This window comes from Acartia tonsa, chromosome 15 (genome assembly GCF_053477335.1).
Source record: "Acartia tonsa isolate MP-2025a chromosome 15, ASM5347733v1, whole genome shotgun sequence".
Classification (NCBI taxonomy): domain Eukaryota; kingdom Metazoa; phylum Arthropoda; class Copepoda; order Calanoida; family Acartiidae; genus Acartia; species Acartia tonsa.
In genome coordinates, this window is record NC_137274.1 from 17121553 (window position 1) to 17139078 (window position 17526).

General features: G+C 32.0%; 1 protein-coding gene across 1 annotated transcript in view; it reads left to right on the forward strand.

Moving 5' to 3' along the window:
* The window catches only part of LOC145307345 (uncharacterized), a 30458-nt gene extending 13222 nt beyond the window's left edge, over window positions 1–17236 (forward strand). The window contains exons 4-15 of the mRNA XM_080149725.1: window positions 925–1006; window positions 2242–2293; window positions 3455–3491; window positions 4823–4892; window positions 5629–5712; window positions 6520–6622; window positions 8093–9857; window positions 10089–10150; window positions 10325–10386; window positions 15155–15274; window positions 16758–16862; window positions 17166–17236. Coding sequence (XP_080005851.1) covers window positions 925–1006; window positions 2242–2293; window positions 3455–3491; window positions 4823–4892; window positions 5629–5712; window positions 6520–6622; window positions 8093–9857; window positions 10089–10150; window positions 10325–10386; window positions 15155–15274; window positions 16758–16862; window positions 17166–17236 — 2613 coding nt within the window. The remainder of the gene's footprint in view (window positions 1–924; window positions 1007–2241; window positions 2294–3454; window positions 3492–4822; window positions 4893–5628; window positions 5713–6519; window positions 6623–8092; window positions 9858–10088; window positions 10151–10324; window positions 10387–15154; window positions 15275–16757; window positions 16863–17165) is intronic.
* The last annotated feature ends 290 nt before the right edge of the window (window positions 17237–17526 follow it).

Sequence of the window (17526 nt, forward strand, 5' to 3'; positions counted from 1 at the left end):
TGGGACACAACAAAAACAAGAATGACAACATCCATGATGAAGTTAGCACAAATAAAATGTAATACAGATATTTACAAGATAATAGAAAGCCTGAGCTGGATCGATCTTTAAATCATTTAGTGCAGCCGCTGCCACTGCTACAGCCACAGATGCTGCCGTAGCCGCTGCCACTACCAGTGCTGCCAATAAAATTTTAAAAGATTTTACTCACAACAATGCAATGCCGGCTATCATAGAAATATGGATCTTTAAAATCTTTTATGGCTCAACATTTTAAACATATTTTATATAATTTATTTAATTATTATTTATAAAAAAAAAGTTAAATTTCAATGGTTTTACGATAGTTTCGAAATAAAATATTATTATTAGTTAATAAAATATCAAAAATGGCTGTCTTTGTGAGCGGCTGTACCTCTGGCAGTGGCGACGGCTACAATAAACGATTTAAAGATCCAGCTCTGGATAAAATTGAATAATGAAATAACATATGAGTAATTTTTATTTTCCCCTTTTAACTTACGGACACACAGACTGACGGAGGAACGGACAAGATTCTTAGAGTAGATTTGCTATAATGTATACTAGCGGCTTCGCCCCCAGCCTCTAGGGGCTTTGCCCCAAGAGGTTTTAACAAACTAATTTTTCGTGTTTTAGATTTTAAAGTAAATTTTAAAAAAAAATTTTGTTGGGGGTATTTTTCATTTTTTTGGGGGGGTTAGGGGTGTCCAACCCCCCCAAACCCACCAAGAAAGTAGTTATAATCCTTCCCGGGACCGATAAGAAGCTACACTGTAAAGGAGAACCCGATCGGTTGAGCAGTTAGCGACATCCTTTGCTACAAACAAACAGACAGACAGACAGACAGACAAACAAACAGACAGACATCGTTCTACTTTGTATTATAGATTATAATATGATTAGGGATGGCAATGGTTGACCAAAGATGTGAAACTAGAGAGTGAACGCGCCAGTTTCAGGTTCTTTGGAGTTTTAGCTTTGGCAGGTAAAATTTATATAAAATAATGCGTATAGTCCCTTTCGTAACATCACACCTTACGGGGCGATTAATCGTATTTTTCACAGTAGCTTTTCTCCTATTTCTATCCTCTGCGGGGCCAATTACCTAACTCTATGGGGCAATCACCTAACCCAATATAACCTAACCTAACCTAACCTAAAATTACCCATAAAAAGCCATTTTAAAATACGACGATTCGCCCCTTATGGGGCGATGTTATAAAAGGGACTATTCCCAAAATTATCAAGGATGACAACATCTTTGAAAGCAAAGCTGTAAAATGATAGAGTAGGATAGGCGAATATTATTATTTTTGAGAGAAGTTAATACCAAAATGATAATTATAAGTAGTATGTATTGGTCTTTATCAATTTGGAATGTAGAAGCAAAAAAATATATTACAATAATATATAACTAGTGGCTTCGCCTACAGGTTCTTGGAAAGAACTTTAAAAGAAATGTATACAATTATATATTTTTTATAGTTTCTTTTAAATTTTTTTTATTTATAAATTTCTTTGTGTCTAGCCTTTTGAAACTTTATATCCATAGGGTAAAAGATGTTTCCCGATTTTTTTGAATCAATTTTAAACAAATAAAAAAAGAATACAAAGAAATTTTAGGGGGGGAATTTTTCTTTTTTATGGAGGTGGGGAAGTCCCACCTCCCAGCAAAATAGCTAAGAATCACCAAAAGACCAGTATCTATATTCCCTGAAGATTAGAGCCAAATCGGTTAAGTGGTTATTTAGATCTTAAGCTTCAGACAGACAGTCAGACAGTAATATTTTATTTTTAATAATAGTAATATATTCCCTTATGTGCAACTAGCGGCTACGACCCCTAGAAGCCTCTAGGGGCACTTAAGGTAGGAGGGGGAAAAGTCGACCTCATCCCATTTTAAATTTAAGTTTCAAAAGAGTAAAAAATATTTTTTGGGGGGGGAGGGGGGGTTGGGAGTTGAAGACACCCTCCCCAAAAATAGTTTAAAACCTTCCCAGGACCTACAAGTAGCTTCACTGTAAAGGAGAATAATATCGGTTCAGCGGTTAGCGAGATCCTTCGGAACAAACAAAAAAACGCTTACTACTTTATATAATAGGATATAACGAAAATTTAATGCATAATTTGATTGTATTTTAAGGGAAAAGGTGTGGATTTTTGTAATTGTTACAATAACGTTAAAAATGTTATAAATAATTAATTAAAATAAAATTTTAGCAAACTGGTTGCCTGGGATTGTTGCAGCAATCCACCTTTTGGAATTTCACAGGTAAAACAATTTTAGGAACATAAGTTACTTAATTATAATTGACATATCTTAAATGAATTATCTATTAAATCAAATTAGTGTAAATGAGTTATTTAAGCAAACAAAAGGGTGATGTTAGCAAATAATTTCTTGAATAAAATCATAAAACGTTTTTTCATTTAATTTTCATTTTTTACACTGTTGTGTTTTTGTTGTATATTAAAATTTAAAAGAAAAAAAATCTTCCAAATTAAATAGAAAAAATCTTTGAATTATTGGTCAATTTAAGTTCAAAGATTTTTTTTCATTGTAAAAATTTAATTTTTAAAAATTTTTTTGAAAAAAAATCTTCTAACAAAAAAAATTATCATAATCCAAGATGGCGTCAATACATGTAAAATAATATTTTCAAAATAAAAAATTCAAACTTGAATATCTTTTTTCGCAGATTGAATTTCAAAAATCGGTCTGACAGTTTTTCCAAAGATGGGAAGATCTAAAGCTTTTGTATAATTAGGGTAGGGTGGTCAGTCCGTCCGTCCGTAACGGTTTGCTCTTTTCGTTAATTTAGGCATGTTAGAATTGTCCTATCGATTTAAAACTTTGCATTGTGATTCCTGCAGTAGTTAGGTACGATTTAGAAAAGCATAGCAACTCTACAATCGTTACCAGAATGTCCTTACGCCCATTTTAAACATGTTGATTTTTAACTTTTTAAACATCAAATTTTGTTTGACTCTTCTAGATTTATATTCTGAATCTGATTATTCAGTTCTGACACTTTACAAGTGATAATACTCGTTTGTCCTACCGTTTTAGAACCGTTTTATGGATGTTGTCATCCTTGTTTATCTGAAATTAAGATATAGTTTGATTATTTAACTTTTGAGTTTCTAATATTAAGCACAGTAGGTTTTAGTGCAAGTTAATTGCTGGCTTTAATAAAGTTTTGGGTCTTTTTTATTTTATCTTTGTCATGAATATTTGTAATAGACATAATAAAGTTTTTGGTCTTTTTTTGATTTACATTTCTACATTAGTTACAATAAGATAAATAGATATGCAACATAAGAACAGAAATTAATATTATGGACACATTTTAACAAAATTTCATAATTTGATAACCTGGATTGGTCGTTACAGAAGCTGAAAATACCATTTATATATTTTTCTTATTTTTAGAGCCAGCTATTTCACTGGACCAATAGATACACGAATGGTAATTTATTTTTTTAATTTTAAAGCACGATTATTTATGTTCAATAATACAGGACAAATTGTCTGAAAGAAAAGTTGAAAAAAGGAAAAAAGAAATTCAAATTAAAATATAGAGAAAAATAAAGAAAGATAAAGACGAATTAAAAGAAAAAGAAAAAAAATTATACAAATTTTGAAAAGCAAACACACATAAAACCTACTCCACAATGCGTGTGAAGGTGCTTTGACTTTTGTGTCGGAAACTAAATTGGGACATAGTGCATTTCATTATGTTATTATATGATAAGTCTTTCAACTCTTTAAATATGATTTAATTAAGACTGAATTTACGTGACCTTAGCAAAGTTTATTGAAAAGTGAAATGAAGTTATTTAACCTAGGGTAATGAAATGCACTATGTCCAAATTTAGGTTCTGACACAAAAGTCAAAGCACCTTCGAACGCACTGTGACTACTTTGGCTATCAGATAGACGTCCGAGTATTGCTGGGGGATAAAGAGACTTCCAATAATCATATTCTAGTTCAATCTAATCTTTATACTAAAGTAACAGAATGTTTGTTTGTCTGTCTGTACAGAAGGATCTCACTAACCGCTGAACCGATCAAATCTCCTTAACAGGGTAGCTTCTCATAAGTCCCGGGAAGGTTTATAACTATTTTCTTGGGGGGTGAGACACACCCAACCCCCCCAAAAATTAAAAATCACCCCTCCCCCCGAAAAAAAAAAATTTACGTTTTTTAACTAAAATTATAAATGATGGGCGGAACCCCCCCCCCAAAAAAAAAAATGTCCACCCCCCAAAATATTATTTTTAATTTTTCTTTTAAAATCTAAAATAAGAAATTGTGTTATCAAATTCGACTCCCCCCTCCTCAAGTGCCCCTAGAGGCCTCTAGGGGCGTAGCCGCTAGTCCTTATAATAAAGTAAAAGGATGTTTGTCTGTCTGTCTGTCTGTTTGTCTGTACCAAAGGATATCGCTAACCGCTGAACCGATCGGGTTCTCCTTAACAGGGTAGCTTCTCATAAGTCCCGGGAAGGTTTTTAAGTATTTAGGGGGAGTGTACCACCACCCTCCCAAGAAACATCACCCCCACCCAAAAAAAATCTAAAAGAAATTGGGTTATCAAATTAGACTCTCCCCTCCTAAAGTGCCCCTAGAGGCCTCTAGGGGGCGGAGCAGCTAGTATTTTAATAAAGCATTATAATGTCCTAATTTTTTCTCGTTTTTTTATATACAATTAAGTAAAATTTTAGTCAAATGATTATCTAAATAAATCTAATAGTAAAAATATTATTTTAAATTAATTATTGAATTATTTTTATGTTTAGCAAGAAATCTTGAAGTTTTTTCTGATGATTTTGGTTTGTGTACTACTCTACCCATTATTGCCACCCATAGGTAAAATAATTCAACATTCTATTTACTACCTAAAGAAGCTACATTCGTGGCCTTGATAACTAGTCACACCCCATCCAAAGGCTTGTTAGGTTAGAAAAAAACTGTTTTTACAGAACCTTAAATGTACTAGAACCTTAAGGTGAGTTCAGAACATGCTTTCTCTAGATTGCACTTGTAGCTCAACAGAGTATCAAATTTTCAAATTCAGGCTTTTGATGATCAAATTTTACTTTTTTCTTTGGAGTACCTTCACCTAACCCCCTTTATTGTCATTCTTATTGGAGGTTTCTAAAAAAAAAATTTCGAGTTCAATACTTTTTAGAATATCTAATTTCAAAGTATTGCTGTGAAATTATCTTTTACACAGCAAAAAGGCGAAACATAAAATAAGATATTTCAGAGAAAAATTTAAATATGTTCATATAAATCTCTGTAATATTGCTCCAAATTGGACCGTCATGTTGACTAAAACCATCTTTATTCAATGGACAATTCAAATTCATTCTTTCTAAGACAATATCAGCCAATAGGACTGGAGGATGTTGAAATAAAATATCAAAGAAACAAAGTTTATTCAATTCTCATTAAAATAATCTTTAAAGGCATTTTTAAAAATGTAAAGGTGTTTAAGGTATAAGAAACTAATATTAAATAATGATTTAATATTTCAAAACCTCAATAATAGTTTTAATATACCTTTAACAATTTATTACATTTTAGTCCTTAACTTTTACAGGTTACCTTTTAAGTCTGTGCTGTGTTAATCCTGAAGAAGTTTTTTTCTGGGAAACATTCACAGAGATGACAATTGGAATCGGAGGTAATTTAATTTTTTTTTTATATTTATCTTCATGTAAATGAAAAGGGATGGGTAAGAAGGGGAGGAAAATGGGAAGGGGGTTAAGGGGAAATTTTCATTTAGAATTGTTTGTCAGAATATCATTCCCTTTTCCCTAGTATTTGTAAGCGTGAAATCATAGAGAAAAAAATGAAAATAATACAAGTATTCACAGATGCTTAGCTGCGATTTTAGTTTTAGAAAAAGTATAGAACTTTGCAAATTTGTTTGCAAACTGTATTTTTTGGCTATATATGGTCAAATATGTTTAAAATCTTTAAATTTTTTATGTATGAATTTATTAACTGACTTTAGACAAACACATTTGCCTTTTCCTAGGTATCATTGTGCCTCTTTGTTCATTATCATTTCGCTGACTAAAATGGCATAATTTCTGCAAATTAATATTTATTTTGCTAATTAACAGCAATGAAAGCATTTTATAATTGGTGAGACCCTAAATTTTGTTTTGACAAAATGATCTATTGTTTCTTATCAGATGAAAATAATGTATAGCAAATATCTGTTGCAATTCTATTAAGATTTTATTGCAAAAGGGACTAGTTAGTATTTAAGTTTTAATAAATTATAATTCTGCATCTAGATTACTGAAATTTTTATTCATTAATTCCTAAAGTTTAAGTATTTTAGTCTAGAATCATAAAGAGAGTAGTTTACCATCAAAGGAGGGAGGCAGGGGGACATCAAGCACCTTGGGGATTACACACAACTATTTGTACAACCATAAAGTAAAATTTTATATAAGGACTGAAACCTTTGGTTTTGTAGGTTGTGTTGAGGGTCCTATACAACTCTGCCTGACAATTTATCTCATGCTTGTTGGCCTATTGAAGATACCACTCTATGGAGTTGTCACCTACGAGTTAGATCAGTAAGATTTATTATTTAATTTGTCTATTCATAATCACCCAGTCCATAAAAATACTTGGGAGATGTGATTTATTCATCGGTCATTTGAGATTGAATTTGTTTACTCTTTAAGAAAATTTGATCAATCAGTTCAATATTATGCCTGATAATGATTCAAGTTGTAATTGAAACATATAGATTCAGTTAAATATAAAAAGTAAGGAATATTTAACAGGAGAGTATTAGTAGGAGATATTTAGTAGGAGAGAAAAAAAACTTTTTAGGGGAAATGTATTTAAAGGGAATGTGAACATAAAAATTTCTCATCTGATTATCAAATCTTAACATTTTCTAAGCACATTTCACTACACTGATCAACCAAAACCGTCCTATTAACAAAAATATCCAGTAATAATGCCTTGATTTATGGTATTTTGGGAGGGAAAAAGGAAAAAACCGGGAAAATCTGAATGATTTTGTTTCTTATAATGTTTGTAGGGATATTTAACTTGTCATATATAGTTGAAACAATTTACTTACTGTTAAGGATTTATTTTATGATATAAAATTGCCAATTAGTTTTTTTTATAACGTAGTAATTAGGTAATAAAGACCTATTTTAGATTTGTATTATTGACAAAAAAATACCTCAATGTCTTCAAAGGGTTGGATCTCAGAGGTTATTTAAAATAATAATATCCTTTTTAATTGTGTTGGGCAATAAATAACCCACTTTGGAGAATTAGTTTACACTTTTATCAGACTGTTTATAAAGAAATATTGCACCTTTATTATTTACAAATTTGTAATTAAAGGTGGGCGAGAGATGGGCCATCTAAAGTTAATTGGATACTAATAAAAAAACCTGTTTCTAGCTTTGTTATTGTATTTGGTTTTCAATAAAAGATATTGCTTATTTTATCAATTTTTAAGTAACTATACATTGGTTTAAAGCAAGGATTATGTTAAAAGTCAGCCTAACCGTTAGGAAAAATAGAGAACTATGTCAAAAAGTTTAGTTTTAGCTATAGAAGGAAAAAAAGACAATTAACTGCACATTTATATAGTCCAGAAATTTTTCCCCCAATCTTGGACATAGTAAAAATTGGCGGAAAAGCCGTTTTTTAAGGAAACAAGAGACAGTTTTGCCCTATATTTGAGATTATATGAATGAGATAATGTTAAGGTTTGATAATCTGATGAGAAATTTTCTCGTTCACAGTCCCTTTAAGATAAAATGTTGAATTAAGCTTTCAAGATTCTACTGATCAATTCTCAATAACTCACTTTGCTCTATATCTATCAAATGTTGTTTTACTAAATTATCTTTAACTTATAATTATAATCCTTATTTTTATCAAAAATGGTATGTAATTTTAATGTTATCAGACAATTAAAAAATAAATGATTTACGAGTCAAAATAGTTGATAATCCCAATGATTTAGTGATAAAATATTAATCTTCCCAACCAAAATTGATATATTTTTTTAGGTTTGGAAATGAAGTTCTCCAGCCTGATATTCCAATAATATCAATTTTGTTCTCCTTTCTGAGTATTGTGACCAGCACAGTCAAATTAAACAAATTCAATGTTTCTGAATATCTACCAATGTATCTACATTCAATTCTGTACAGAGTAGCAGCATACTCATTCTTTTGTGTATTTCTACACTACTATGCATTTTTTCCATTTTTTATTATTTTTATCTGTAATGTTGTTATAGGCTGCTTAATTAGACCAGAAGCTCTGAAGGGTCATATAAGAGAAAAACACAATACATATGTTAACAATCATTCAAAAAATAGATTAGCAAAAGCCCACCAAGAACTGGGAAACACTCCAGTTGGGCTAAACAGTTTTCTTGGGATGTTCACCCCATTTTGCTATATAACAGGGCCTTCATCTGACTTCTTAGACATTTTGACACCAGAGGAATACAATGAAGTTCAGAAACAACTAGCAAAGCACCAAAAGAAAATTCTAAGATGGCAAACAATTACCTCAACAATATTTATTCTGCTTTTTACAAGTCTAATTTTTATTCTAATCAGATTTACAGAAAGGAAATACACACCAAACATTCTCTCATTCTGGGATTTTGACTTGTATTGTGGACTCATAGTGGTGCAGTCAATTATATCTCTGAGCTTTGTGATTGAGGCAGACAATTGCAAAAGATTTGGTTTATTTGTTGTTCAGAAAATCAACAGTCAGAGAAGTCAGCATATAAAATTTCTGATCTCTTTTGGATCTGAAGTTGTAGTTTCCTTGTTGAAAAGAATTCAGAGAAGTCAGTATATGAAATTTTTTTTTTCTTTTCACTCTGAGGTTGTAGTTTCCTTGGTGAAAAGAAGTCAGCAAAGTCTACTTTTCAAGGTTGTTTGCTGTCTCTTTCTTTTTGCTTTACCTTTATCGGTATGTTTTCTATCAATGTACACAGCTTATCCTAATGTATACATTGTGAGCAAGAGTGAAAACTCGATCAATCTAGAAATGATAAAAGGTAAAATGATCAATAAAGAATTATCAAAGTTACCAATACAGCAAAGCTCAACAAAATGTTCTGTTTTCAATGATATTGGAGATTTCAATGGAAAGATATTAATCCTGGATCAAGATTGTATCAGTAAAAATATACCAAGTGTATCAAGTAAGAATGATATTGAAGAAAACTTCAAAGGAGCAGCTGGAATATTGTTTGTTTCCAATCAAAAATACAAGGATAACCAGAGACCTTGGAATTATCATATTTTTCATAGTGTAACAGAATTTCCAATCATTCTTGTAGATTTTTTTGATGGTCCAAAACTGAAAGACATGTCTGGTGATGTTATTGAATTGCATGCTGGTGATATTAGCAAGTTACTGCTAGATGATACCTCCTCTATCTATAAGAAGAAATGTTCCAGCTTCCCTTACATTGACGGTGTTGAATACAATGTTTTCCATAACAAGGAAAGGAAAGGTTTTTACCTTGGCTGTAAGGGAAACATTAAAAAATCCATCAAAAATCTGCTTTGTCAAGAAAAAGGACGAGAATGCCCAGAAATTGAACATTTTGAAAATATTCTATTACGAAGAGATCCATTTAAAGCATGCAATGACATAGAGAACAGGCCAACTGATAAATTTAAAAATCACTTATTGCCAAATTGGATCTGTACAGATATAAGCCTCAATTTTGATCACATATTCAACAATGAGTCAACATATGTTGATGTGGAATATAGTTGGAATGGCTATTTTATTTGGCAGGTAATAAACTTTATACCAAGGCACTAAATCTGATTCATTTATAATGAAAATTTTGATACAATTATCAACTTGTTAATTGATATCCTAAACCACTATATCCCACCATTTTTTCCTCTTTCTCACTAAATTAGACAATTTTGAATCAGTAAAGACAAGTTTAATATTTTCTAAGATTTTTTTGTGCTTATTATAATTTCATAGAAATAAATGAAAAACATGTTTTTTTTCTAGGATTGTAACATAGAACTGAAACCCACGAGTCTTGAATGGGGACCAGTTTATATGATGAAAAGGTAAAGCTGCAAAACACTTTTTTTTGTCTATTTTTCTAAGGTTAGGTTTGGTACCTTTCAATATTCCATATAGCAAATAGGGTTAACAGTATTGTTTATCAATGTTTATTCTAAAAGCTTAAGAAAAATTGGTGAATGAGTGTCAAAAATCATTAACAACAATATTATGTTTAGGGATGAGATTTCCAAGATCTGGTTTTCCAGACCAACAAAAGATTGTATTGTATTAAAAGAAGGTGAATATCAACCATTATTTTTATCTAGTCAGATAGATAAATTATTGAAGGTTAGATATATACATACAGGGTGGGGCAAATAAGACCGGACAAACTTTAAACGGCCATAGCGCCAAAACTACTTGACCAATCAGGACGTTTGACCACACTATAAAAAGCTTAGGTAATGACCCTTTTGCACAAAAAAATCTTTGGACAAAGATGGGCGAGTACAACGAGCTGGCCGCGCATATGTTCAACAAGGCAGATTCCAAAAGTGCGGGTTAAATCTGGATTCTCGACTAGGGCCCACTAAATCTGACCTCAGCCCATATGTAGGTGAGGTAGAGTTATGCAACTTGCTGGGGATACTGTTAGATACATAAGTAAGACACTATCTGAAATGGCTTGGCTGTAGTACTCCAGCAAAGTGAAATGGGGCAGATTTTGAGATGTCAAAAACGTCAAAAACCGTGAAAATTGGTGAAAATTTCTCAGTTCTTGACTTCAGGGATCCATATTGAACTTTGAAACTCATTTTAGGCTATAGGTTGCGCTAACAACCCTAGCTGAAACTTCATGCCATTTCTAAAAAGGTAAAGAACGTCGTTCTAGCTCAACTATGGTCCAAATAAGATCATCCATGTATAGGGGCAGCTTAAAAGTTGGGTGAATTTGGATCCTGTGGTTACTCACGTTCCTAAGGAAATGTGGCCTCCCAGCAGCCCGATCTTATTTCAATGGATTATTGGGCCTGGGGCTACTTTGAAGCATGCACCAATAGACGTGCCCATACCACAAATACCTCCCTCATTGCCACTATCAAGGAGAACTACGCCAGCTTGGACAGGTACATTTTGACCTGGACCTGCTGGCGGTTGAGGAGGCGGGTAGAGGCGGTAATTAAGGCTGGCGGCGATTTTATTGAATAATCTAATATTCATATACTTATTTTGCTTGCCAGTTTTTAAATACGATAAAATCTTTAAAATTGATGATTTTATGTTCATTTGTTCAGAAGTTAGAATTTGACTGGTCTTATTTGCCCCACCCTGTATATATTCAGATATAGGGAGACAGAAAAAGAGACAGACAACTAGACAGAGCTGTAAAGGTGGATAGATAGATATTTGGTAAGATAAAATGAAAGATAAATAAAAAATTGGATAAATAAATAGATAGATGACTAGACAACATGAAGCAGAGGTATATGTATAGAAGTATATTGATAAGTAGTTAAAGATTTTTGTTTGTTTGTCTGTTTGTACCAAAAATCTCGCTAACCCCTGAGCCAATTTGGTTTTCCTTTACAGAGTAGCTTCTCATAGGTTATTGGAAGGTTTATATCTATTTTGGGGGAGGGTACCACCACCCTACCAAGAGAAATTGCAAAAAGAATATAAAAATAAAAAATGCTGCCCTGTGGAGTTTTTTGGTACTAGCGGAGAAATAGATATTTTGGTAAATAGCTGATTATAACATAAACCCAGAACAAACATAATATGCAAATCTGAATTTTCAAAATAGCAGCTTTATTATTCATTTAGGATGATTTTATAATAAACTAGCGGATTCGCCCCTAGCCTCTAGGGGCTTCGCCCTATATAGTTATGGGAAGTCAACCCTCCTTAATAGAAATATTTAAAAAAATTATTCTTTGTTTAATTACTCTGTGGTAAAATTAAACCCAGGTTGTGCTCTTTATGCACAAAAATTTTAATTTGTACAAAAAAAAACCAGGTTGTTTGCCGCATACACAAAAATTTCAATTCGTAAAAATTAAACCTAGGTTGTTTGCATACACAAAAATTAAAATTAAAAAAAAAATATTTAAATTTTTTTTTTTGGGGGGGGGATTCTTGGGGGCTTCACCCCATATTGCAGTGGGGTTCCCCCACCGCAATTACTGGTTTTTGTTTACAAAAATTAAAAAAAATTAAAAATTTTGGAAGTGGGGATTTGTTTATTTTTGGGGGGGTTAGGGTGTCCCACCCCCCAAGAAAATAGCTTAAAACCACCAGAGGACCAGTAGGTACATTCCCAGAAGGGTAGAGCACAATTTGATCAGCAGTTACCGAGATTTTACCAAAAATGTAAAAATAAAATTTTTTGGGGGGGAGGTTTTTTTTAAATTTTTTGGGGGGTTGGGGGTGTCCCACACCCCCAAGAAAATAGCCTAAAACCACCACAGGACCAGTAGATATTTCCCTGAAGAGTAGAATCCGATCGGTTCAGTGGTTACTGAGATCTTAAGGGGCGGACAGACAGACGCACAGATGCAAAGACATCAAGCTACTTTATATTATAGATATGAAATGTAGATGCCTCCTTTGGTTACAAAATTCCACTGTTATTTTTTTATTAATCAGCACCAATAAAGCACAAGATCTCTTAAACAGTATTTGGGGTAAATACTGGTGAACAAAAATAGTATGCAAATCCAAAACAAAGCAATAAAAAAAGGTTTTTGGGCACTTTTCTCTTCTTTTAAAGATTGATTCTGATAAATTAAAATTTTTTTTAAAGGGATTTATGCATTAATTATAATGAAATATAGTGTAAAGTAGAAATTCATGATTTCACCATCACCTCACCACTAGGGGATTTTTTTTTCCCGGCTTTTTTTGAAATTCAAGTAGTGCCGTTGCAATTATTATGCCTTTTGGTGAAAAAACACTTGTGTAAAAATTTTAACCATTTTGGACAAGTATTATGCCCAGTAATTTCACTTTGAAATTTTGACGCCCCCCTTATGGGGGTCAAAAAATCATTGCATCAGAACTATGGCTTCATGGTGCTCCCTGAATAGGTCTTGAGGAGTAGAATCAGGAATTTTTGAAATTTTGAAAATATCTCGTTCCTAGACTGAGAAAAGTTCAAAAAACCCCTAAAAAACGCCATTTTTGAAAATTGGCCAATTTTTATAGGTTTTTTGAACTTTTCTCAGGCTAGGAACGAGATAACATGTATTTAGCTTCATCCATAAGACTGGGGGTCAGCAGCTGTCCTCTAATTTCTTTTTTTTCAAATATTTCTTATTTAGAAAAATTATTATTTTTGCCATATACTATATTTCATAATAATTAATGCATAAATCCGTTAAAAAAATGTTATTTCATCAGAATCAATCTTTAAAAGAGGAGAAAAGTACAAAATAAACCTTTTCCCGTTGATTTTCTTTGGATTTGCATATCTATTAGGTTTACCAGTATTAACCCCACAATGCTGTTTTTGAGATCTTGTGCTTCATTGGTGCAATTAACGCCTACGTTTGGGGGGGGGGGGAGGTCATATTGAAAAAATTCTAAATAAATCTTAATTTCTTCATTATGACTTTTGTGTATAAGATAGAGACCTAAAATTTTTTTTGGTTAATTAATACTGTGATATCATTGAACATCTAACAATAGTGGGGTTATGACCCTTTGACCGTTTGACCGCTTCCTGACCGATTTTATGTCCTGTTATTAATGTGGACTTATATCATGTATATTGTGGCTTCTATTACAGCTTAAGACCTAAAAATTTTTGTGGTACATCCTTGAGCAATAATAAACTTCCTTGAGTAGTAAGGTCATGACCGTTTGACCACTCTTTGACCGAATTTATATTTCCTACCTGTAATTTTGCCGTTTGTAAGCTGCCAGCCGTCGAATTTCAAAACAGCTATAGACTAACCAAATTTTTTATGTAGTATTTTATTGTTATCAGAAACAGATTAAATTATTAACTGGCGCCGCCAACCGCCATTTTACTGCCGTAACTGCCGAAAATGGCGGTTTCTGTTATTTGCCGTTTTTCGGCGATGGTCAGAAAAAGTAATTTTTTTGTTTTAAAAAATAAAAGTTCCACCTAAAATTTGGTGATCCTAGCTTTAAAATTGGCAACTTTACAGCTGTTTTAATATATACCGGCTGGCCGCTAAAAAGCGGCTAAGGAGCGGTCTGACCGCTATGACTAAAAAAAGTAATTTTCTCTAAATATGCCACATGAACCACCAGAAAAAAATTTTATGTCTCTAACTGTAACAGGAGCCGAGATAGAGGGGGGGTCAAATAAGACCCCCAGGCCACCCCCCCCCCCCCAGGTCTATTGAGGTGCGAATTGGGGCCTGATCTGTAAGGGTTAATAAAAAAATTAACAGTAAAAACATTTAACCAAAAGATATATCTACAATTTATATTGATAGTAAAATCATCCTAAATGAATAATAAAGCTACTATTCTGAAAATTCATATTTGCCTATTTTTGGTTCGCAGTGTTGAGTAGCTTTGCTTCTATAAAATTAATAAATCAAATGTTTTTATTCTGTTTTACCAATGGATATAGAATATTTAAGCAAAGTAAAAATATTAAAAACCTATCCTATAACTGATATAGGAAACTGAATTGAAATTGCTCAAATATATTATACAGTTTCTATAACGTCGATTTTGAATTTTTCCCCATTTATGGAGAAAATTTATATGAAGCATCATTTATCACCTATATTTCCTAAGAAATATGGGTGCTAAAAGTTTAACATAGCAATTTTTCATAAAAAATATACATGATTACAAAAAGTTAAAAGAATATGATGATTGATTTTAGCTAAAACTTCTCCATAGACGCTACAAGATCCATATTAGCTTCTAAACCCTTCAATTTAAAATAATATTTGCTTTCTGATTATGAATTATAAATGTATTATTGAAATTTTCTTCAACTATTTTCTAATAGAAATATCTATAGAATGTACCCAATGAAATATGAACAAATTAATTCATACAACCAATTAATCTTTGTATAGGAACGTGTTACAAAATAACAGATACAAGAAGAAGCTGGGATGATAGTAGAGCAGAATGTCAGAGAGCTGGAGGAGACCTGGCAAGCATCAAGACAAGCGAAGAATGGCAAATAGTAAAAGGTTAGTGAAATTTTTATTATTCATATTTTTATTTTTTAGGCCTAGATTAAGGAGTTGGGTAAGGCTTTTTTACCCTCTGACTATGTTAGACTCATTTCTATGTGTAAAATATATAAGTCTATAATTTTTCATTATTTTGTTTACTATTTTGGCAATTAGAGCCAGCCTGACATTCAAATATTGAGATAAAATAATTTTAGGCTATAAACTTTTGATAAAGTATTTTTAAAAGTGGTAGTTTTTAATCTATCTTACACATTTAGATTGACATTACTTTAAAATCCTTATAATAAAGTAAAAGGATGTTTGTTTGTTTGTCTGTAACAAAGAATCTCACTAACTGCTGAACCAATCGGGTTCTCCTTAACAGGGTAGCTTCTTACATGCCCCAGGAAGGTTTATAACTATTTTGGGGGAGAGTACCACCTCCCTCCCAAGAGAAATCGCCTTTAGTAAAAAATTACCCACCCCCAAAAAAAAGACTTTAATTAAATTTGTTTAAAAAATTAAATAAAACATGGGGTGGGGGGGGGGAACCTGCCCCCCACCAAATTTTTTGTACATTTAAGAAAAAAATTCTAAATTAAAAAAAAAGGTTTGGGGATTCAACTCCCCCCTCCTCAAGTGCCCCCAGAGGCCTCTAGGGGCGTAGCCGCTCGTTGGTTAATATTGTAATTATTAGATTTATATGAATATTCATTGATCAATACATCCTAAGATATAAATTTTCCATAATTTTTTTTATAGAGAAAATCATAAGAGTAACTATCATAAAGTTATTACGCAATACTTTAGTTTGAAGGAAAATGATTTTTTAGCATCAATTTTACAAAGATATGAAAATTTGACTTTTTTATTTAAAAACTCTTTCTGACCAGTTTAGCAAAGCAGTAAAATTGGTGCAATGATAAAAAAGCAATGAAAACAAGACAATATAATATTTAAATATGCTAAAATATAAACTTATTTAAAGAGAAAATTTGTAGAATATGCCGAACAACAAATTGTGAAAAATATAGTAGCTTGTATGAAATTAGATTACATAACATGATATTGTATCAAACAAGTATAACAACATCCATAAAAGCAAAACTATAAAATCATAGTACAACAAACAAACATTAACAAGTTTGTCAAAACTTAAAAAGCAGAATATAAATTTTAACATCTAAAGAATAATTGTATGAAAAATTAAAACCCCAAAAGTTAACTTAATAGGGTATTTGTAATTTACTATCGACTATGCCCTCTAGAGGCCTCTAAGGGCACTTGAGGAGGGGGAGTTGAATTTTTAAATTTTAGATTTAAACAGAAAAAGTAAAAAAAAATTGGGGAAGAATTGTTTTTTCTATTGGCGATTTCTCTTGGGTGGGTAATCGTACCCTCTCCAAAATAGTTATAAATCGGACTTTTTAATATCTTTGGTAATAATATTGAAACTCCAAATAGAATAAATATCATGTCTATCTACATTATTATTTAGGTCTTTTACAAGGAAGTGGACTTAGTGGACCCGGTGGTTATGCGTGGCTTGGTGGAAGTGATGCTGCTCGGGAAGGCACTTGGGTGTGGACAGATGGATCTCCAGGTATTATCTAAATATATTCTGTAATTTGGAATAAGAAAGAGAAGGATATATATTTAATATATCCATATCAGTTAGCCTAAAACCTTCCAGGACCAATGGAATTCTTCCTGAAAGATGTAAGCGGTCATATAAACTTATTGGAAGGCATTCTGTTACTTTAATCTATAGTATAGAGAAAATTAAGTTTTTGTTTAAGTAACTATCCTTCAGCTTATTTTTTACTTATATTACATACAAATGATATTTTAGATTTAATCCTGTAGAGTATTTGTATCACATCAATGTTTAATTTTTATTATTTAGTAACATTCTCTGACTGGTATCCTCGTCAACCTGCTGGAGGCACTAGTTGGAACTGTATGGTGGTAAACTAATTTTATAATTATCTAGACACTTTAACAAAAACTAATGTTAAAATGGAAATGTTTCCCCTCTATGTGACTTTTTGAGTCTGTTTTTCTTTTGTTTGTTTGTTACTTTAAGTTAGGTTAGGTAAGGTTATATTGAGTAATGCACCGTAGAGTTGATTTAAAATTAGGTTGCCGAGGGGGGGGGGGGGGGGGTGTTTAGTGCTAGACATACATTGTTTGGGAGAGCAACAGATATCCTTCCCTATACTTTGATTTACAATTCTTGGCTTTTTAAATACAATAACTAAATTTGT